Raw genomic sequence first — 24,059 nt, 5'->3', positions numbered from 1 at the left:
AGCTGAACCAAAATTGATCTATCTGAAAGCGGTTACTGAGAACTACGTTTTTGCAATTTACATGCTATAGGAAGTATCAACCGTTTTGAAGGGAGAGGCCAAAAACTGTAAAATCCGTTTCAAACAGCTCCACTTTATGGTATACAATACATATCATTAGAATCAGCAGAGCCCGACTCATCGGGCAATAGCAAAAACAGGCCGATCTCTTTCAATATTCAAAACCCTGCTAACCCCTTGAACCGGATGAAAGATTCTTGTTACCAATGCCTACCGTTTTGTGTGCCCGTCGGTAGTTATCTGGCCACCACGCAGTTCGAGCCGAACGCGGCGCGCGCGGCGTTCCCGTGCTTCGACGAGCCGCAGCTGAAGGCCACCTTCCAGCTGGCCATGGTGCGTCACGAGAGTCACACGGCGCTCTTCAACACACCGCGGCGCAGCACCGCGGACCTCGACTTCTACCTGGGCGCCGGCATCGTGAGTGACGCGGCCGCTGACCCAGTCCGGCTGCCGCGCGGCAATCAGAGGTCGATAAAATGCTTGGAGTTGCTCCAACGAACATCTTAGTCCCATCACTGTCTCCAACTTAGCCCTCGCCTGGCGGGGGGGGGGGAGCAGCCTCCCTAAGTTTTTTTTTTCGCGAATAGCGTAAAAGTTGGTGTCGCGTAGCGCCGCAAAATTTGGCACAACGTCTGGGAATGACCCTTTTGCTACCTATCCTGAAAATTCACTGCCATCCGCCGCGTCGGCACACCGGTATCTCCTCACCTTCTCCCCATACGGCCTTGATTCCCCAACTCACACCATCACACTACTGCATACGGTGACCGATCGCACGGTGGATCTGAATGCCTACGTTTTCGCGCCAAAGTCTGAAACAACTAACGATTATCATCAGCTTAGAGATGTTGAAATTTAGCATTTTAAAGCTTTTAATTTACAAGTTTATATGTGTGCTTTAACGCACTTGTCCTTATTGATTGAGAAAAGAGCGGAATTTTAATCGTATTACCTAATACGAAGTAACGCAATCGAAGTGTGATTTCGGTCCACTGTGCGTTTTCAGGCGCGCTCGATAAAACACCCAGGCCTGGAGAAAGTTGGAAGGGTGATTTTCTGATTCTCCTCACCACAAAATGACCCTAAGCGAAAAAATGCCCGCAGGGCGCTGCCAACGCGTGCCAGCGGCCCTGCTAGTAAGGGCGAAAATCAATGTATGTGTATGCGGAGCACACCCTTAGCGCTACGATGGCTCCTTGGGGACACCTGGAGAAACCTCTGCCGGCAGAAGGGTCAGGTCCCTCGCAGACGGCGCGGCACGGCGGGAGCTCAGCGGGTGGCCTAGCCGGAAAGAGGATAAAAATAGCCGACTGGCCCGACCCAGCGAGGGGTGACCGAAGGGTGACCAGGAGTAAATGAGGGAACATACACGCGGTACCGAGCAGCCGATAACAGCACCGGACGAATAGTAAGTCATAAGTCAATGCTGTATTTTAGGCGTAAGGAAGCATCCATGTAGACGGGCGGACTGTCTCCAGCTCTTCTAAGTATTGCTAATATCTTGCTCCAACGAGCGTTGGCACGTTGGAAGTTTTATCGACCACTGGCGGCAATCGGCATCGAATTGACGGGGTCGGGGTCGGGGTCGGGGTCGGGCGAAGGAAGAGTCGGTAACGTCCACTCATTCCGCGCATGACTGGAAGGGTCTACGCAGTTCCTCCTGTTTTTCTTATATAGCTTCAAAACCGCTGCACTTACCGACACGAAACTTCGATTACTCTCGAAAATATCAATTTTGACATATCGTGTCGAAAGAAAAAAAATCGTATCTCTCAGATCGGCCGGAAGTGACGTCAGAGTGACGTCATGTTCAGTCGATTTTCATGAAAACAATGGTCTTGTCGATTATGTAAAGTATTTCCGAAAATTTTGAATGTAAAAATTTAATGTACACAATGTATCAATCAAATGTCCTCCAAATGCCGTTGACCGATTTTATATCAAAACTGCATGTCTGATTACCGTAGAACCGTCGAGAAAACAATGGGTAGACATCGAATAACAACATAGTTATCCTACCACCTGCGGTTCTCCCCGCTCACCCTGCCTGGCACGCACTGTGGCGCCCTCCGGGTCGACGCCGAGTCACGTTTCCGGACTATTCGTAATTACAAACCTGCCAGCATGTGAATTGATAGTTATCTAATACACTATGCTGCAGACATGTGCATGGATCCGAGAAAATGGATCTGGGATCTGATCTCACGGATCCTGATCTCGGATCCGACGAGATCATAGATCCAGCTCTGTAATTTATCGAGAGATCCGTAGGGATCACAGATCCGAGTCTCATTTTTTGCTTGAGATCCAGTGAGATCATAGATCCTCACTTATTTTTTGTCAACACATAAATCCTCAAAAAACACTTGTTTCAGCTCACAAACGTTCTGTTTTAATGATTTTATGTGTTCGCACGTCATAATCCATAGTTTTATGGCACATATTAGCATAGAAACCCTTTAAAACATGGTTTCAAATGTGGTGCATGGTGGGATCCACTCAGATCATAGATCCATGTTCTTAATTTATCGTCAGATCATATGAGATCATAGATCCGAGATGAATTTTTAGCGCCGGATCCGGTGGGATCATAGATCCCAACCTGTACTTAACTTTGAGATCCACTGAGATCATAGATCCATCACTCGGATCCATGCACATGTCTGCTATGCTGGATGCCAATGCCACTTGGTCATTTACGTCAAATTACTTTGGTTCACTTTTTTGCGCTTTACAAGCTTTTAGAACAGCTTTTGGAGCTTGTCTGGATTGAAGCACCCGTTTGAACATTTTAGAAGTATTTTTGATGTCTATTTAACTCTCGCCGGACCTATTGGTTTTCCACATACGCGCCGGCCGGGGGGGGGGGCGGGTACGATCCCCCCGCCGTTTCGCCCCTGGTGAAGCTGGTCCGCCCGTCGCGGAAAATACATACGAGCGTGTGCGCCGTTACGAGACGCAGATATTGGTACCTGATTTTAAGGTCCTAGGCCAACCGGTGACCTCTGAGGTCAGGTCAAGTGCCCCAAGTTTATTCATTTTATCCATTTTAGTCCTACTTGACTTATCAAAATGCTTCTACGTCATATGCCCTGACAAGTTACTTGAGAAGCTTCACTTGTACAACCTTCGTGTTCCATGGACATTCGTCATCACCTCCATGGACATTCGCAAAGAGGTTGAAATTCGCAGCGCCGACGGATCATGTGCATTATCAAATTCACTTCCCATTACGACCGGTGTCTATCAGGGTGGTTCCCTCAGCTGTCTTTTGTTCGCCATTTTCGCAAATGGCATGTGCCTGCATGTAAGTACGCAATGAAATATATAAAACGGAGCCAAGTCGAAGGTGGCGTGTTTTTTGCTATTTCAATTTGTGTGCTTAAGAACAGAGTTAAGCAAATTTCAAGGTCATATATTTAAGTAGGTACGTGCAATTCTAAACAAATGCTTATGAAATTACCTAAACAGTATGGTTTATTTCATTCAAATCGAACAAGTACATTTTAAAAAAAAACTAGAGGTACAGGTTTACACGATAACTGTATGTTTTGATTTATGTTATGTTACGGGTGCATTAGTTTGGGTGATTGACTTGTATTTTTAGCTGTATTATTTGGGTAGATTTGGGTAGCTGTTTTTAATTGAACTGTAAGGGATGGTGATAGTTGCGGGGTGTTCAAGTGTTTTGTATGTTGGGCCCTTTTTGAACTCAACCCTACCCCTACCCTACCCCTACCCTACCCTACTACCCTACCCTACGCTACCCTACTACCCTAACCTACCCTACTACCCTACCTAACTCTACCCTACCCTACCCTACCCTACCATACCCTACCATACCCTACCCTACCCTACCCTACACTACCCCTACACAACCCTAACCTAACCCTACCCTACCCTACCCATACCCTACCCTACCCCTACACTACCCTACCCTACCCTACCCCTACCCTACCCCACCCCTACCCTACCCTACCCTACCCTACCCCTACACTACCCTACCCTACCCTACCCTACCCTACCCTACCCTACCCTACCCTACCCTACCCTACCCTACCCTACCCTACCCTAACCTTGGTGGGTCGCTGAAAAAAGTTCGGCTGAACCTGTTTGTCAGTGAGTATGTGAGTGAGTTTGTCCAAGCTTTTTTGGACCTGGAGTCAAAATGGGTGAACCGATCGGGACGAAAGTGGGACCGTTTGATTCGTCTCCGGCGAGGTAAACTTTTGGTGCTGGCCTCGGTTCGCTCGGTGCTTCGTGGCACATGCTATTCCGCTTCAAAGTTTCGGTGACACGAAATTTTTTGTCAAGGCTACAGGTCAACCCGAGGTCACGGGCAAAGCCATACTGGCGGGACACATCGGTAACGCCTTGAACCAGTTTCCAGGGGGGTCACCGTCTGCGAGGGGTGCAGGCTGCACGTGCTGGGGTCGGAAAACCGTTTTGACGTGAGGTCCTCTGGCTCAAAGAAATTTTAAGCTATCAACCTCAAAATCGGTTCAATGGTAGTCCCAGGCAAGGCCTCCAAAATAATGCACATTTCATTGGGCTATGGATCCTCCAATTCTGGCCCAAGGCAACGCACGAGCGCTGCCGGCATCTAGTATTTACTGGCGAATCCCTTGGCGAGCGGTGCCCGGCGCCGGTATTCGTTTCGTTGTCAAAGGTCAACGACCTCCCGGCTCTGATTATTTCCAGTCAGTTTTTAAGCGAACAACTGAGCCTAAAGCACGTGCCCTCTGCTCGGCGCCGGTCGCTGCCCCACCACGTGCACACCGCTGAACCAACCCCCTCGAAAATTTAATACGACAAATGAGTGCACGCGTCCGACTTGCAGTGAAAATTTCACCCCCGTAGCTCTTACCGTTCCCGAGCAATAGTGTGTTTTTGCCATTTCTAATGTTAACCCTATGGGCACGCGAGCACGCGCCAAGGGCGCACCCCCGGCCGCATCATGTCCAAAAGTTAATACGACCTACGTGTAAAGATGGCCCACATCGCTGTAAAATTTCACGGCCGTAGGTCAACAGACGCCGCCGCAATAAGCGCTACAAAGTGACTACGTCGCACACGGCGTGGGCGGGGTACTTTTTAGGATTTATAATATACTAGAGGTACAGGTTTACGCGATAACTGTATGTTTTGATATGTATGATTAACGGATGCATTAGTTTGGGTGTAGAAACTTGCATTTTTATTGGTATGATTTTTGTAGAACTGGGTAACTGCTTTTAATTGAACTGTAAAGTATGATGGTGATGCATGCGAGTTGTTCGAGCCCTTTGTAAGTTAGGATGTTACTGAACGCAACCCTACCCTACCCTACCCTACCCTACCCTACCCTACCCTACCCTACCCTACCCCTACACTACCCTACCCTACCCTACCCTACCATACCCTACCCTACCCTACCCCTACACTACCCTACCCTACCTTACCACTACCCTACCTACCCTACCCTACCCTACCCTACCTACCCTACCCTACCCTACCCTACCCTACTCCTACCCTACCCCACCCTACCCTACCCTACCCTACCCTACCCTACCCTACCCTACCCTACCCTACTCCTACACTACCCTACCCTACCCTACCCTACCCTACCCTACCCTACCGTACCCTTACACTACCCTACCCTACCCTACCCTACCCTACCCTTACACTACCCTACCCTACCCTACCCTACCCTACCCCACCCTACCCTACCCTACCCTACCCTACCCTACCCTTACCCTACCCTACCCTACTCCTACACTACCCTACCCTACCCTACCCTACCCTACCCTACCCTACCCTACCCTTACACTACCCTACCCTACCCTACCCTACCCTACCCCTACCCTACTCCTACCCTACCCTACCCTACTCCTACCCTACCCTACCCTACCCTACCCTTACACTACCCTACCCTACCCTACCCTACCCTACCCTACCCTACCCTACCCTACCCTACCCTACCCTACCATACCCTACCCTTACACTACCCTACCCTACCCTACCCTTACCCTACCCTACCCTACCCTACCCTACCCTACCCTACCTAACTGTACCCTACTTAACTCTACCCTACCCTACCCTACACTACCCTACCCTACCCTACAATCTCCTACCCAACCCTACCCTACAATCCCCTACCCTACCCTACCCTACCCCACCCTACAATACCCTATCCTACCCTACAATCCCCTACCCAACCCTACCCTACAATCCCCTACCCTACCCTACCCTACCGTACCCTACACTACACTTCCACCGACAGTCCAAGTTTCAGCTAAATCGGCCCAGAAACGGCTGAGATATTGCAAAAACAAATTAATTGTATTTACTGGCGAATCCCCTTGGCGAGCGGTGCCTTGTGTCGGCCTTCGTTGGCTCTGATGCTTTTCACTCAGTTTTCTAAGCGAACAACTGAGCCTAAAGCACGTGCCCTCTGCTCGGCGCCGGTCGCGGCCCCACCACGTGCACACCGCTGAACCAACCCCCTCGAAAATTTAATACGACAAATGAGTGCACGCGTCCGACTTGCAGTGAAAATTTCACCCCCGTAGCCCTTACCGTTCCCGAGCAATAGCGTGTTTTTGCCGATTCTAATGTTAACCCTATGGGCACGCGAGCACGCGCCGCGGGCGCACCCCCGGCCGCATCATGTCCAAAAGTTAATACGACCTACGTGTAAAGGTGGCCCACATCGCTGTAAAATTTCACGGCCGTAGGTCAACAGACGCCGCCGCAATAAGCGCTACAAAGTGACTACGTCGTGACTACGTCGCACACGGCGTGGGCGGCGGCGGCGGATTATTTAGGATTTATAATATAGAGATGTCAATGTTATGTCCGGAGCGACACAAGAACTCGCTCACAAATTTAAAATGAAATCGCTGATGGTAAGGTGCAAAACAGCCGATTTTTGTTCGATTTGACGTGGAATGCCCCAAAAGTGGAGTGACAAGGGCCTAGTAATTTTGTGTAATGTGTTATTCATACTATGTTCAAATTGCCCCACCTGCTGAAATTACCCCACCCTACCCTATTCTTTTTGTCGGCTTTGTTTCAGAAGCAGGATGATTTTTTCGAGACGGTGCGCATGTCCACGTATTTGGTGGCGTTTATCGTCAGTGACTACGCGCACATCTCGGACACCACGGACGGCAGTGAGTAAACACACATCTCGGACACCACGGACGGCAGTGATTAAACGCACATCTCGGACACCACGGATGGCAGTGAGTACACGGCACACGCACATCTCGGACACCACGGATGGCAGTGAGTACACGGCACACGCACATCTCGGACACCACGGACGGCAGTGAGTAAACGCACATCTCGGACACCACGGACGGCAGTGAGTAAATGCACATCTCGGACACCACGGACGGCAGTGAGTAAACGCACATCTCGGACACCACGGACGGCAGTGAGTACACGGCACACGCACATCTCGGACACCACGGACGGCAGTGAGTACACGGCACACGCACATCTCGGACGCCACGGACGGCAGTGAGTAAACGCACATCTCGGACACCACGGACGGCAGTGAGTAAACGCACATCTCGGACACCACGGACGGCAGTGATTAAACGCACATCTCGGACACCACGGACGGAGTGAGTACACGGCACACGCACATCTCGGACACCACGGACGGCAGTGAGTAAACGCACATCTCGGACACCACGGACGGCAGTGAGTAAATGCACATCTCGGACACCACGGACGGCAGTGAGTAAACACACATCTCGGACACCACGGACGGCAGTGAGTAAACGCACATCTCGGACACCACGGACGGCAGTGAGTACACGGCACACGCACATCTCGGACACCACGGACGGCAGTGAGTATAGTACAGGGTGAGCCATAAAGATTTACCCATCGATAAATTAACTTTCAAACGGGTTGGCGTAGGTATGCCATCTTTTACATAAATGTCGCAAATTTGTCTCCAATCCTGACAGTGTAGCTCATTTTGTATATGCTCGTCCACTCTCTCTGCTACGCTCCTGAAATGCGAGGTCGTCTTAACGCACATCCGCCGCTCCTGAAATTCAGGAATCACCACTGGGTGTTGGCTGCTGAACACTCCTTGGTCTAAAGAATGCTGGGCACAATTTGTCGCCCCACGGGCTTCGCAAACTGAAATATCCTGAAAACCCGACTCTACCGAGTCCCTGAAACACCGCAAATGACATACGGCGCAGCATTGTTATGGCATGGGTGAGCGAGGAAAATAAGTGAAAAGACGGTGCGGCGGCCGCGTGCCATACTGCTCTTGCGTCTCGGGCGCGTAACATAAGAAGAATGCAAGCATACAGAAAACAGACTACATTGATTAGTTAGGAGATGACGTTGTTTTATGTATGTAAAAGATGACATAGCTATGTCAGCGCGCCTTGAAACAAAGTTAAATTTTCGATGGGTTAATCTTAATGGCTCACCCTGTATGTTTTTTTTTTGCTCCGCCAGCCCAAAGCCAGTCTGGAGCCGGGGGTCATTGCATCTGGCAATTTTGGCCAGGAACAAAGTTTTACGTTAAGCCGGTTTATGTGAACCCGGAAGCAATAGCAACGTGGGATCCTATCCTTAGCGTGTGTGAGCAAATCTAATGGGGAACTTACTTTTGCCGAAGTGCCGAAAAAGCCGGAACAAAAAACACAGATGAAGAAACGGTAACATTTATTTACATCACATATTCATACACTTGTGTAAGGTGTCAGCAGTCAGTGTACTGGTGTGGGGTGTTATTGGTCAGGGAAAAAATCCTAAATAACAAAAAACCCACAGTGTATATATGGGATACCAACGAGTTCGTATTCCATTGGAGAAAGAATTCAGAAAATTGAGTCATTTACCGGGTGTGTGTTTGCTTACTGGTATTCTTGGGTATAAGCGTGCGAACGAGTAAGCCGTCTTCCCGTCGAAAGGGAGCGAGAGCTGGAGCGAGATGAAGACCTTTCTCAAATATGAGCGGGAGAGGGTGCTCGAGAAGACATGGGCCTGCAGTGGCGCAGCCAGGGGGGGTTAGAGGGTCAGCTGACCCCCCCGAAATTTCTGTCAGGGACCCTCTCGAGAAAGAGAGGGAGAGAGCGAGAGAGAGAGAGAGAGAGAGAGAGAGAGAGAGAGAGAGAGAGAGAGAGAGAGAGAGAGGAGAGAGGTCCTAATCTACATAATCGGACGGGCCCGCTTCGAAAAGTGCCTACTGGGACACCACACGTGAGGGGTAGGCCTGGGGCCCCGGTGGATGGGTCCGGGCCCCCGAGAGAACGGGCCCCGAGCCCCGGGTGGACGGGGCCCGCCCCCCCCCCCCCCCCCCCGGGTGGATGGGGCCCGGGCCCTCGGGAGAACGGGCCCCGAGCCCCGGGTGGACGGAGCCCAGACTGCGGGTGGACGGGCCCCGGAGGCCGGAGACCCGTGTGGATAGGGCTCGGGCCCCCGTATGGATAGGGCCCGGGCCCCCGGGTGAATTGGGCCCGCTAGGGTGACTCGCTTGCTCTGCAACGCGAATAAGGGGTATTTTCGATCGGTGGACGTTTGGTTGGTCTTGTGTCCGTGGGTTATGTATCCATTTCGCTCGATTGCCTTTTGACGGCTAAGCATTTTGGTTTGGGAAAAAATATCAATCGCATCGAGGTGCTCGTGTCTGAGATAACCATGCGTCCTACTATAGAACATGCCAAGTGTAGGTATTTTATAACATAGGTAGGTGTTGACTTAGGTTATTGAAAAATGAAAGCCATCGATGAATTACTATGTAGAGGTTTGAAACATTTATATTTTCAAGAATATTGTTGCTCGTCATGCAAAAGCGATGATTGGATCTTGAACAAAATTGAATGCTCTTTCCAACTATGTCATTTTCAAATTTTAATTGTCAAACGTACCAGGTTGTGCAGCAAAACCCGTGTAATTAAGTAAGTCATGAACAAATACCATTTTCTCCAGCGATTTGTTCCACCTTGTTTTTGATCAATTAGCTTTTCACAATTTTTCCACGATAGGCGGTACAGTTCTCTTGCCAACAGGTGGTGTTTGAACCCGCTCCATCTGACAGTCACCAGGAAATAACATTAAGTCCAAAATCCGTCCGAAACGTCAATTTTTCAAGCATAAGTGCCCTCACGGGTGCACGTGGTGCTTGCCATCCCTGCACTGCACACCATTCGATAGCCCGTTCGATTCTCATACACGATGCTGTGTTCCCCGTACCGATCGGACCCACGGTTACCGAGATACTGCACGGGGACCGGACCCGTGTCGGGCAAATTTAGCCACTTTCGCCCGATTTTGCAAGCCGTAATGCATGTAAAGTCTATGGCGCGAATTTGCACTTTTTGAGCACGCGCCAATCGCCATGTGCTCACTACCGGCCCGATCGAGCTGAGACCCCTCAAAGGCACGTTGCCCATCCTTTTTCTATTAGCTGCGCAAAGTTCAGTGCACTATAAGTGCAACGGTCTGGCCTGTACCTACAGCTAAGTAACACCATGCCAGGACCACGGTAACAGACAGAATCTACGACACCACATCACCACACCACAACAAACCAGGCCCAAGGCAATACATATCCCATGTGAGCGCGTTCGCCCTCGCCGGCACAGGCCATTTTGCGTCCTTCGACGGCACAAGGGAGGGAGGGTACGACCCCCCCTCGCGTTTGGCCCATGATCGAGCTAGAGCTTCGCGGAAAACGAACGTATTGCCCGTGACGAGAGGAAGCCGATGATACCCAATTTAAAGGCCCTAGGTCATTGGTTGACCCTCCAGGTCAGGTCAATGACCCAAAAGTCGGGAAAATTGGGACCTTAGAACGTCGTAAAATGTGGCTGCTTTAGGGTTTCCCGGGGTGCTGATCACGAATATTATGTCAGTTTTGAGCACAGACGATGTCTTTATGCACTTAGGCCAGGGCCAATATATGGCTTAGGACAGGCACATGAGACTTTACTTAAATCTTGTCCGACAGAAGCAGGCAACAGTTCTGATTGCATTATATGCAATGCATATTGCGGAAGGGGCACATTTCGGCCTCGAAAGATACGAATTCATACGTCATAGTAACATATTTCTGTGGTGGTCAATTTGCGTAAAAATTGAACACCGGGTGATTAACTACCGAGCTATTGTTCTATTCAGATTTTTTATTCAAACTCACTCAAGGTTATCGTGCAGGTAAAGGGGGCCCGCTCAGCAGAATGCGTATGAAATATGGAGAGATTCTGAAAAATGGGTGGGGGCCCGCACACTAGGGGGCCCGCTTTGGAGGCGATGACCCCCCCCCCCCGAAACGAAATCCTGGCTGCGCCACTGTGGGCCTGGGTTTTAGGTGGTCGGCGGAGACGGGCTTTCGAAAAGTTCCTGTGTGAACTGTGCCTCAACGACAGTATCGTTAGGCGAGTCAAGAGAATCTAGAGACTCTGCGGAGTCAACAGACGTGCTGGCAACGTCTGGGGTCTCTGGGACCGCGGAGTCTGAGGGGTTTCAATGGGCATCTCCTTGACAGGGGTCACCGACTCTGAGCCGTCGAGAGATGCCTTGGCTACAGCGACGGCGTCAGTTTGTTCTGCTGCACGGGTCGTGTGGACGTGGTCTGACTGGGTCTCAGTTGGCACCTCGGTCAGAGGCTGAGCTGCTCCCTTCGGGGTCTCTGTGACCGTGTCCGTCTCGTCGAACGGTGGGGGCAGTCTGGGGAACTGGTGCCGTGACAGTTTCCGTCGACTCTGGGTGCGACGGACGAGGGAGCTCCACTGCCGTACTGAGCGGCGGGGTCAGATTCGGGTCGGAGCGCTGCTCTGCTCCAGCCTGAGGTCCCGAGCAGCGGGGGTTAGTCCCCCGGACAGCGTCGGCGTATCGACGCTCGCTCGGGATAGAGTGCCCGGCCGGGCGGGGTGGAGGGGCGGAGGGCGACTTCCGGTTCAGTTTCTCCTTGTCATCGTTACCGATGAGATAATCTTCCATAATACTGAAAGAATTGGGTGGTTTTGACTCGTTTACACGAAACAGGAGGCGTTTCAATATTTTCCCATAGGCTTGCAATGTAAAGGTCACGAGTCTGGCCTGACCTCAGGTCACAGATATAAAAATTCTGAGATATACAAATTGCACATACTGGTACCCTAACAAAAACCTGAAGAGAAGAAATTGATCGGTCAAAAACTCTAGCTCTGGCGTGATTGCAAACTTTTCTGAGGTGGGGTCACCAAACCGCCTCTGGTGACCCGACCTGACCTGACCCGGCAACTTTTTTGTCAAAATGTGCGCAATGAATGTTTAGAAAAAGTCACCGAGTATGAGCTTTCAGTCTTGCGGCGTTTGGCAATGGCACAAGAAAAACCTGAAGGGGGCCTTAAAGGCCCCCCGCCAGGAATAGGGTTAAGCAGCGGGTTTGGGTTAGGCCCCTTAGATCGGAGGCGCGTCACCTCTACTACTCCTTGTGAGTGGAGCTCCGCCTGAATCTCGGCCTCCTCGGTGTACTGGAGTGCTGGGGAGTAGCAAGTGCCCGCCACGTTGTTTGGGCTCAGGGCGCCGGGGCGGCCGTAACGGCCGTGCCACAGAAGGTGATGATGCTCAGGGCGCCGGGGCGGCCGTAACGGCCGTGCCACAGAAGGTGACGCTCCGGGCGCCGGGGCGGCCGTGACGGCCGTGCCACAGAAGGTGATGCTCAGGGCGGCGGGGCGGCCGTAACGGCCGTGCCACAGAAGGGGATGCTCAGGGCGCCGGGGCGGCCGTGACGGCCGTGCCACAGAAGGGGATGCTCAGGGCGCCGGGGCGGCCGTAACGGCCGTGCCACAGAAGGGGATGCTCAGGGCGCCGGGGCGGCCGTAACGGCCGTGCCACAGAAGGTGACGCTCAGGGCGCCGGGGCGGCCGTAACGGCCGTGCCACAGAAGGTGATGTTCAGGGCGCCGGGGCGGCCGTAACGGCCGTGCCACAGAAGGGGATGCTCAGGGCGCCGGGGCGGCCGTAACGGCCGTGCCACAGAAGGGGATGCTCAGGGCGCCGGGGCGGCCGTAACGGCCGTGCCACAGAAGGGGATGCTCAGGGCGCCGGGGCGGCCGTAACGGCCGTGCCACAGAAGGGGATGCTCAGGGCGCACGGCTCGTCGGAAGGTCATCTCAGGCTCAAAAGAAACGGTATTATACCATTCGAAAGCTGACGGTGAGCTAAATCCAAAAATGTATTTTTTATCAAAATCGATCGATGACCTTTTTTGAATATTGCGTTTTTGTAAAAATTTAATAATCTTATATTCAACGGGCTGTCCCGTACATTCTTGAAAACATAAACATGTATTTTTGAGTTTCAGTGAAAGCTGAACGCCAAAAGAACAATATTTAGCGAAACAATATTTCCAAACATTAATATGCGTCTCCCACAGCCGACAATAAGGCGCAATCACACAGCTCAGTGTCACGATGGACCAAAGTCAGCCACACAGAAGCGTGAAATGAAATGGCCCTTATCGACTCGCAGACCCGGCGCTCTCGGCCCGCCTGACCAGCCACGGAAAGAACGTTCGGCTCTCGTTCTACTAAACAAATGTCATATTTGTCACTTTAACTGTCCACATCGCTATAAAGTTATTCAGGATACCTGTGAAGAAAATTCAATTACCCCATTCTACCCTTGTGCTTCCAACTGTTCTGCAACGTCCTGCTAAGTCAGTGTTCAGTAATCCAATAGCGCGTGAGTGCATATTTTCTGGTCGTTTGACCCATTTGGTGATCTGCATGTCTGTGACTGACCCGCGGTTATCCAGCAGTCGCCGTAAGCAAGATCAGTCATGTTTCGTGGCAGCATTTGTGAATGATCTGAGTGGAAAATAATGCGTTACTTATACCTAAGGCAACAAGAAGACCACCGTCATGCATAGGCGGCGGAACGGGGAGGGCACCGGGGCACCGTGCCCCCTTTGATTTCGGCATTTTAACATTAGCCCTATGGGCGTTGCATGGAAAGAATGGGACCAAAAGTCGGCAGTGCCCCCCCCCCCCTTAATTGAAGGTGTTCCGCCGCTACTGCCGTCATGACGTTTATACCGGCGGTAAAACCGTAAATCGTGGAAAAATGGATGCTGCAAAAAAATTGAGACACCCTGTAGAACCGCATAAAAAGACGTACATGAATGTGAGATCACGGCAACGTCCCAGCAGCGGAGTCAGCCAGACACCCGTCGAAAATCAACACGTGTCAATGACACCTGTCTATGACACCTGTCTATGTCAGGTCTGTCTGTGACACCTGTCTGTGTTACCTGTCTGTGACACCTGTATGTGACACCTGTCTGCGACGGCTGTCTGTGAGTGTGACACCTGTCTGTGAGTGTGACACCTTCTGTCACACTTGTCTGTGACACCTGGCTCTGAGTGTGACACCTGTCTGCGACGACTGTCTGTGACACCACATTGTGACGGCTGTCTGCGACTTCTGTCTGCGACGGCTGTATGTGACACTTGTTTGTCACATGTGACACCTGTCAGTGCCGCTGCCGTCAGATGTGCTGGTCTCGGTCTGGGCGCCGCCGCATCTGGTCCAGCAGGGCCAGTTCGCCGCCCAAGTGGCCGTCAGCGTCCTCGACTTCTACACCGACTACTTCGGCCTACCGTACCAGCTGCCCAAACTCGGTCAGTCACAAACGCAGACGCCCCGAACGTCAGCACTCCAGATGATATGAACATGAAATGGCCTGGCCTGGAATAAAGATCAGTACGACGCCTTTTTGAGGGCGACAAACGAGCGAGCGAGAGGGTTGAAGGGACCCTTCCGCCTTTAAAACGTTAATGAATTGGCATAAAAGTGAAGTACCGTGGTTCAGAAGGAACAGAAATGAATATCTATCAAATTTCACCGAAAACTATTCACCAATTTTTGAGATATTATACTTTTATTTTTGTTTATTTTTGGGGCATCCGCTGTTCCTATGACGCCATTTGGAAGCAATGATTTGGTATCTTTAAAGTGCGACATATGCTGCGCGCAAAGTAGTATATACCTACTGCATATTTACGTCTGGACAACGAGTTGCGTTGGAGAGGCCGGAAATAGTGGCGATTTCAGGACCGCAAGAATGGACCGTCATTGGAATGTTTTTTTTTAAGCCGTACACTATTTTTAGCCGGAATTTAATAGTTACTACAAAATATTTTGCAATTAGATTTTGGCCAAGAATGAATACCATCAGGGCTAAGTTTTTACTACCATTGTATTTTGTCCAGAAGCATTAAGTGCTATTTTATTGCAGTTTTTGCGCGTGTGTTACAAAATATGAAGAGAACATGCAAAAAGGTTCCAAAGTAACGTTGATATATATATCGCAAAATATCATATTGACCTCAGTTCTCAAGTTCATCCGTTCCATGATTGACTAGACAGATTTACACATTTTAATTTTATCTTGGATCAGAGGTGTCAGTGTAGTTCATCAGTGCCAACTGCCAGAGGTTTACTTGAGGGGAAGCTTGAGCTACACTGGAAACCAAATCTACAAGTTGGCTCCTTGTTACAAGTTTGGTTCCAATTCGCATAGGCGTCACCTTGTCGATTCACCAACCCCAGGCTTGTTGGCCAACAAACTAACAGTTTGTCTACAAGATTGGTTCCAATTCGCATAGGCGTCGCCTTGTTGATGTACTAGTCTGAGCCTTGTGGACCTACCAACTTCTGGATAGGCATAGGCGTTTCCTTGTCGGTTCACCAACCCTTGGTTTGTTGATGAACTAGCATTTGACTGGGCATTGCTAGCTTACAAATTGTCAACAAGTATGGGACCGTATTAGAGCCGGCGATAATCACGGAACATTAGTGTCGGGCAGACTGCGGCGGGGCAGAATGCGGCGACCCCTAGGAAGAACAACACCCCTCCCCGGGCCCGCCGCGGGCTGATAGCGGCGGCCGGAGCCGGTCCGACCTTTGGCCGGCCGGGTCAGGTAACCGGGACGGCCGCGCCGCGGCGCCGCGCCCGGGCCGGCCGGGAGACGGAGTCGGGTGCCCGACGGCGAGCCGTCGGCAAGGGCGCGGGGCACATTAGTCGAGTTGAATGTTCACTGTTCAGTCTTGAGTGCGAGTGATGTATGTGTGAATCGATATGTGAGCAGCAAAATCCAACAAGAAAACAAATCCGTGAAAGAAAGGCAACGCTGGCAAACATCACCACCATAGTCTTCCTACGCCGAACGAGTTCCACACCAACGTGCATCAGCGAGAGTAAAACTAGGATCCTACTGTGGTCGCGATGGCCCCTCGCCAGCGCACAAAACTGCAGGTATGTTACTGGACATTCCCTGCTACCTAACTAGGTCTGTCGACGGCTTTCACCGCGTGCATGGGGAGATTACCCCCCCCCCCCGGCGCCGGGCGCCATTTTGTCTCGCCCGTTCCTCGCCGCGTCCCATAACACGCCGGTGGTGATTGCCACTTGCACCTTACTCACTCACGTGATCGCTAACGGCGATTCAATATAGCATACATGATAAGAGTTTGCCCCCATCGCGCCCCCCCCCCCCTAGCCGAGGTCGGGCGCCGTGCGCCACATTACTGACCATAACGAGCCCCACACTGACTGCAATCAGGTGTCTCACCACCTGCAATGTGCCTGGGGAGCAGCTCACCCCGGTGTGATTTGCTCAGTGTATGAACCTGTGACTTTCTGTACATTTATCTTGTGCCCGGCCAACCAGGATGACCTCCTCTTCCGTACCTACAATGGTTCTTTCCACCAATGTCATTGCTTGCCTGGCCCCAGTCATTGACGTTTCTTAGCCTGCCATGCATTTTTAGCCCTATATACTCTTTGCTTGCCTGGCATCAGTATTGATGTCCATGGGCTACGCCCAATGCCCTGTCGCCCTGACGCCATCTTGGCGGGTCCGACCAGCCATAGCGTGATCGTGACGTCAGCTCTACGTGGCACTTCCCACGCTGGTAGCGCCGCGGGCGGCGGCAGCAACAATAGCTACTGATGGTCACGTGGTTGCCAGCGGCGCAGGCGCGGGCGTGTGACACTTGACCGTCCTCCGCACCGGGGGCGGCCGGGTGACTCATCCGGCGTGACGTCAGCTGCCCTTGAAAAGGCCATGACGGGCCTGTGGCCGGCGGTCGGACTGCCGTTGATCGGGGGTGTTGCCTTTCACCGGTCTGCAGCGGACCGACTGGGGGTCAGGTCACTGCTGGCAATGTGCCACACTGTGGATGCACGTATGCCTGCTGCTATGCTGCATTGCCGCCATGAGCCTGTACACCGACCGTATACCTACACGGAACGCGCACCTACCTGACACCAGTTGGCAGCGCCAAACTGTGACGCAAAGATGCATTTCCGACCCGGCGCCAAGGCTGAGAAATAATATGGGGTCGGCAGACACCCCTTCCGGCGGCGCCTGTTTGCAGTAGTGGCCCTGTCCCATCCCCTCACCTGTCCACTTAGACTCCCCTACAGACATCAAGGGCTGTTTGTGATAGCTGCAACTACACACATGCACGGCTGTCCGCGATAGCCCACCTACAAACAGGCACGGCTGTCCGCGATAGCCTCACCTACAAAAAGGCACGGCTGTCCGCGATAGCCTCACATGCCGACATGACATGCACGGCTGTCCGCGATAGTCTCACCCGCAGACGTGCGTGGCTGTCCGCGATAGCCTCACCTGCAGACATGGACGGCTGTCCGCGATGGCCCCACATTGTCACACGTCAGGCTGTCCGCGATAGCCTCACCTGCAGACATGCACGGCTGTCCGCGATAGCCTCACATACCGACATGCACGGCTGTCCGCGATAGTCTCACCTGCAGACGTGCACGGCTGTCCGCGATAGCCTCACCTGCAGACATGCACGGCTGTCCGCGATAGCCTCACATACCGACGATAGTCTCACCTGCAGACGTGCGCGGCTGTCCGCGATAGCCTCACCTGCAGACATGGACGGCTGTCCACAATAGCCTCACATGCCGCCATCCACAGCTGTCCGCGATAGTCTCACCTACAGACGTGCGTGGCTGTCCGCGATAGCCTCACCTGCAGACATGGACGGCTGTCCGCGACGGCCCCACATTGTCACACGTCAGGCTGTCCGCGATAGCCTCACCTACAAAAAGGCACGGCTGTCCGCGATGGCCCCACATTGTAACGTCAGGCTGTCCGCGATAGCCTCACCTACAAGAAGGCGCGGCTGTCCGCGATAGCCTCACCTGCAGGCATGCACGGCTGTCCGCGATGGCCTCACCTGAAGACATGGACGGCTGTCCGCGATGGCCCCACATTGTAACCCGTCAGGCTGCCCGCGATAGCCTCACCTACAAAAAGGCACGGCTGTCCGCGATAGCCTCACCTGCAGACATGCACGGCTGTCCGCGATAGCCTCACCTGCAGACATGGACGGCTGTCCGCGTTGGCCCCACATTGTGACACGTCAGGCTGTCGGCGATAGCCTCACCTAAAAAAAGGCACGGTTGTCCGCGATAGCCTCACCTGCAGACATGGCCGGCTGTCCGCGATGGCCGCACATTGTAACACGTCAGGCTGTCCGCGATAGCCCTACCTACATACATGCAAGGCTGTCCGAGACCTCACCTCCAGACATGCACGGCTGTCCGCGATAGCGAGGATAAGAAAGGCACGGCTGTCCGCGATAGCCTCACCTGCACACATGCACAGCTATCCGCGATAGTCTCACCTGCAGACGTGCACGGCTGTCCGCGATAGCCTCACCTACAAAGGCACGGCTGTCCGCGATAGCCTCACATGCCGACATGCACGACTGTCCGCGATAGTCTCACCTGCAGACGTGCTCGGCTGTCCGCGATAGCCTCACCTGCAGACATGGACGGCTGTCCGCGATAACCCCACATTGTAACACGTCAGGCTGTCCGCGATAGCCTCACATGCCGACATGCACGGCTGTCCGCGATAGTCTCACCTGCAGACGTGCGTGGCTGTCCGCGATAGCCTCACCTGCAGACATGGACGGCTGTCCACGATGGCCCCACACTGTAACACGTCAGGCTGTCCGCGATAGCCTCACCTACAAAAAGGCACGGCTGTCCGCGATAGCCTCACCTACAAAAAGGCACGGCTGTCCGCGATAGCCTCACCTGCAGACATGCACGGCTGTCCGCGATAGCCTCACCTGCAGACATGGACGGCTGTCCTCGATGGCCCCACATTGTAACACGTCAGGCTGTCCGCAATAGCCTCACCTAAAAAAAAAAGGCACGGTTGTCCGCGATAGCCTCACCTGCAGACATGGCCGGCTGTCCGCGATGGCCCCACATTGTGACACGTCAGGCTGTCCGCGATAGCCCTACCTACATACATGCAAGTCTGTCCGAGATAGCCCCACCTATAGACATGCCCGGCTGTCCGCGATAGCCTCACCTCCAGACATGCACGGCTGTCCGCGATAGCGAGGCTACAAAAAGGCACGGCTGTCCGCGATAGCCTCACCTGCAGACATGCACGGCTGTCCGCGAGTCTCACCTGCAGACGTGCACGGCTGCCCGCGATAGCATCACATGTAGACATGGACGGCTGTCCGCGATGCCCCCACATTATGACATGTCAGGCTGTCCGCGATAGCCCTACCTACATACATGCAGGGCTGTCCGAGATAGCCCCACCTATAGACATGCCCGACTGTCCGCGATAGTCTCACCTCCAGACATGCCCGGCGTTCCGCGATAGCGAGGCTACAAGGCACGACTGTCCGCGGTAGCCTCACCTGCAGACATGCACATTGCACGGCTGTCCGCGATAGTCACACCTGCAGACGTGCACGGCTGTCCGCGATGGCCTCACCTGCAGACGTGGACGGTTGTCCGCGATGGCCCCACATTGTGACAGGTCAGGCTGTCCGCGCTACCCCCTGCCTACATACATGCAGGGCTGTCTGCGATAGCCCCACCTAAAAATTGCCCGGCTGTCCGCGATAGCCCTACCTACATACATGCAGGGCTGTCCGCGATCGCCCCACCTACGTACATGCAGGGCTGTCCGCGATAGCCCCGGGCCGTCCACGATAGCCCCACATCCATCCATGCAGGGCCGTTCGCGATAGCCCCACCTGTAGACATGCCCGGCTGTCCGCGATATCCCCCACATTGTGCTACACCAGGCTGTCCGCGATTGCCCACTTAGACATGGAGGCTGTCCGCATAACCCACCTGGTCACCTACGGCTCTCGTGACCATTCACTGCCGTTCACTGTGATCTCACAGTCTGGCTCTCGCCAAAAAACTATCCGTTAGGCGCTCCACAATTAACACCCTCAGTGGGGTGACCCGTTACACATCCTTTAGCCTGTAAGTACCAGTGCCCGATATGTACTTACGACAACTACAGAATGCCACCATACACTTCGAGTTGTGCTGCCACCAGGTGGCAGTGCACCCTGCACCTGACCTGTCGCTGGGGCTGGGCGGTAACCTAACATAAATGTTCACTCCACAGCTAGTTCGGCCCGCCAGCCCAGCCGGCTCGCCATTCGCCACCAACTGCGACTTCCCTCTTCCCGTTTATTATCCAGGCGACAGACGGCCGCGCCCCCTCCGCCTCAACCCACTGCCAGTGAACCCGCTCTCGTGTCAAGGCCGGCTACGGCAGCCGACACCGACAGCCGTGGCTCTCCCGCCGACGCAGACATCTCGGTTAGTTCGGGCGGATGCTTCCCGAGACCCGGCCGTCGACCGTCCATCGCAGGCCGCGCCACCGCCGGGCCGGCAGGTCTCCGCCAAGCTTCCCGGCCTGCGGATCCCCCACACCGGAGGTGGTCACATTCGTCTGAGAACCGCGGCCGCCGCCGACGGAGGCGCAGTCCCAGCAGCTCCGGCCTCTCCGAATGGTCCGACTCCGAACCCTCGCGTTCTGCGGGCGGGCCGTCGCCGTCCCGCCGCCCAGAGCAACGGAGTCATAAGCGCCCGCGGACAGGCGGCAGCCGGGGGCCACCCCACCTGATACTCAAGAATCATACTAGTACATTTTCAGTGGACCACACTGCAGTACGCACCACTAACGCACCATCCGACTCTGCAGGCGGGCGCTCCGCCGCAGCAGCACCGGCTCGACCTGAGCCGGCTCGGCTGCAGGAGGCTCAGCCACAGCCGGCTCGGCTGCAGGGGGCTCAGTCCCCGTCTGCTCCATAGCGTGCTGCAGTGTCTCAGGCACAGCACGCACGGTCGGTCCATTGTCTACAACCGCGTCAGCGCCGTCCTCAGTTGCCTCCCGGTGACAGTCCACGTACAATGGCGGCCCGTCATCGACACTGTCCCCGTCGCCGTCATCGACACTGTCACTGTCCCCGTCGCTGTCCTGCCGGTCACATCGGTGACGAACGTTTCTGACGTGCCATGGGACCCCATCGACCTCGACTACCTGTCGCGACACCAAGCCCGTCACCGTCCCGCGCCGTGACATATCTGTGCAGCGTGTCCCACGTCGGCGCACCCACACCCTGTCCCCCACTCTGAGACGCGCCCCGTCAGATACAAGTGGGGGTGACCCACAGCCTCCGTGGCGTCAGATAGCGGCGGCCTAACACGACACCGGTCGTCAGACACGAGTGAGTGCCGCTCGCTAGCTTCAGCGGCGTCAGACGGCGCGGACCGAATACAATCCCGCACGTTGAACTGATACACCCCGGATGCCGGGGCGGACTCTGCCGTCACTCCATCGCGCGGGGTCACGTTGTAAATGTGAACCGCTTCGGCCACGGTACACTGGCGCCTCGCGGCGATGACTTTGATTGTCCGATGGCACCGCTCCACCACACCATTCCCGCCTGGCTCGTGGACAGCTCGGAATCTGAGAGCCACTCTCCACCGCGCCGCGAGCACAGCCATATGACGGCCACGGAACACCGTGTCATTGTCTGTCAGGATCTCCTCAGGGGCTCCGCGCTCGAGAAATAGCTGCTCTAGGTGGCCAACGCTCTCGTTGGCGTTGGCGCGACGCAGCGAGCGCCACACGCAGAAGCGCGATGGCCCACAGTCAATGACGGTGAGGTAGTTCTGTCCGCGGTGATGGGTGACGTCGATGGATATGCGCTGCCACGGGACAGACACGCCGAGCGAGCCATGTCTCCACCGCACCGGGGCCGGGTCAATCGAGCGGCACGCGTCACAGTTCTCCACCACCGCACGAGCCATAGCCCGGGTGACGTCACGCGACACCTCACGGCGGGCAAAGTACAATGTCCGACGGACACCGGGGTGGCCGGCCCGATCGTGTGACTGGCACACGGCTGCACGGAGCTCGTCCGCCGTACCGCTGTCGGCACGCCCAGCGGCGGCACCGGCCAGAGGCGGCGGCTCGGAGACGACCGCCGCACTGACTCCGGGCGATGGAGACTCGCACTCTCGAGTCACACTCACGTTACGAAGCCAGTCTTTGGGGACTCGCGTCAGTGCGTCAGCTCGGTTCTCAGCCGACCGCACGAGCGTCACCGACAGTCGTAGCCGCAGCTCACCGACCAGCTGACAGATGATCCCCACACGTCGCCGAACCATCAGCTCCCCGTGCGCCTTTGTTCTGAGGCGCGCGCGGCCGCTGATGGCGTCATCAAGCCAGCGATGAACAGTGGCCGAGTCGGTGCGGAGATCGATTGTCCGCGCTCCCCAGGCGACAGCCAGGTTGACGCCTCGGTTGGCGGCGTCCAGCTCGGCCATGTTGATGTGCGTGGCCTCATTATGTCTTAGCCAGCACGCGTCCTCGATGACGTCACCGTCCGCTGACTCCAGCACGACTCCGGTGGCAGGGAGCTGGCGTCCGTTCAAACAGCCATGACGTCACCCTCAACGCACCACGTGCCGCGGGCTGGGTCGTCACCATTCAAGCGGCCCGCAACATAGTCCAGCTGAGCACGCAGCGCTGCGTCCTCGGTGACGTCATCCCACGCCCGAGTACATCCTTTTGGCGGTCCTTTGGCGTCTTTCAGCTACGCAAGAAGGAATCGGCAGACGCAGACACCTGGGCGAGCGAGGAGGGGAAGTCGAGACCGTGTTTCCGCCAAAAGAGAAAACAACCAAGGTAGGTGGTAGGTAACTACACCTGCGCTATCTACATCAGCTGCCCCGCATGACACTAATGGGACCGTATTAGAGCCGGCGATAATCACGGAACATTAGTGTCGGGCAGACTGCGGCGGGGCAGAATGCGGCGACCCCTAGGAAGAACAACACCCCTCCCCGGGCCCGCCGCGGGCTGATAGCGGCGGCCGGAGCCGGTCCGACCTTTGGCCGGCCGGGTCAGGTAACCGGGACGGCCGCGCCGCGGCGCCGCGCCCGGGCCGGCCGGGAGACGGAGTCGGGTGCCCGCCGGCGAGCCGTCGGCAAGGGCGCGGGGCACATTAGTCGAGTTGAATGTTCACTGTTCAGTCTTGAGTGCGAGTGATGTATGTGTGAATCGATATGTGAGCAGCAAAATCCAACAAGAAAACAAATCCGTGAAAGAAAGGCAACGCTGGCAAACATCACCACCATAGTCTTCCTACGCCGAACGAGTTCCACACCAACGTGCATCAGCGAGAGTAAAACTAGGATCCTAACAGACCCACCCACCGCCCCACCGTCACCCCATTCCTTCCCAAGTCTCCTTCCCCTCCGCTCGGGGCGTCTTTCAGCTACGCAAGAAGGAATCGGCAGACGCAGACACCTGGGCGAGCGAGGAGGGGAAGTCGAGACCGTGTTTCCGCCAAAAGAGAAAACAACCAAGGTAGGTGGTAGGTAACTACACCTGCGCTATCTACATCAGCTGCCCCGCATGACACTAATGTGTACTAACGCTCTGTTCGAACTTCTTCTTCCTTACAATCGCTTTGTTTGCGTTGCTAACCTTAAGAAGTTACGATTCGCGTTCGTTTTCAATTACCACGATACTGATTCAGGAAATATTTTCTACAGGGTGTCCCATAAGTTCGTTCTCACATTAAATTTGCATGTAAAATAGGGTACATTGCGTTTTAATATATTTATGACACATAAATGTGCTCCTCATTTCATGGGTAAACACT

The 24,059-nt window shown here is 54.3% G+C and overlaps 1 protein-coding gene across 5 annotated transcripts in view; it reads left to right on the top strand.

Annotated features, from left to right (window-relative positions):
* LOC122389206 (endoplasmic reticulum aminopeptidase 1-like) overlaps positions 1-24,059 on the top strand; it is a 415,829-nt gene that overhangs the window by 227,080 nt on the left and 164,690 nt on the right. For all 5 annotated transcript variants that reach the window (XM_043380990.1, XM_043380988.1, XM_043380986.1 and 2 more), the window contains 3 exons: positions 297-477; positions 7,118-7,214; positions 14,558-14,686. In XM_043380990.1, coding sequence (XP_043236925.1) covers positions 297-477; positions 7,118-7,214; positions 14,558-14,686 — 407 coding nt within the window. The remainder of the gene's footprint in view (positions 1-296; positions 478-7,117; positions 7,215-14,557; positions 14,687-24,059) is intronic.

The sequence above is a fragment of the Amphibalanus amphitrite genome, unplaced genomic scaffold (genome assembly GCF_019059575.1).
Source record: "Amphibalanus amphitrite isolate SeventyFive unplaced genomic scaffold, NRLGWU_Aamphi_draft 000348F_arrow, whole genome shotgun sequence".
Taxonomy (NCBI): Eukaryota; Metazoa; Arthropoda; class Thecostraca; order Balanomorpha; family Balanidae; genus Amphibalanus; species Amphibalanus amphitrite.
This window is presented reverse-complemented; position numbering and strand designations above follow the sequence as displayed.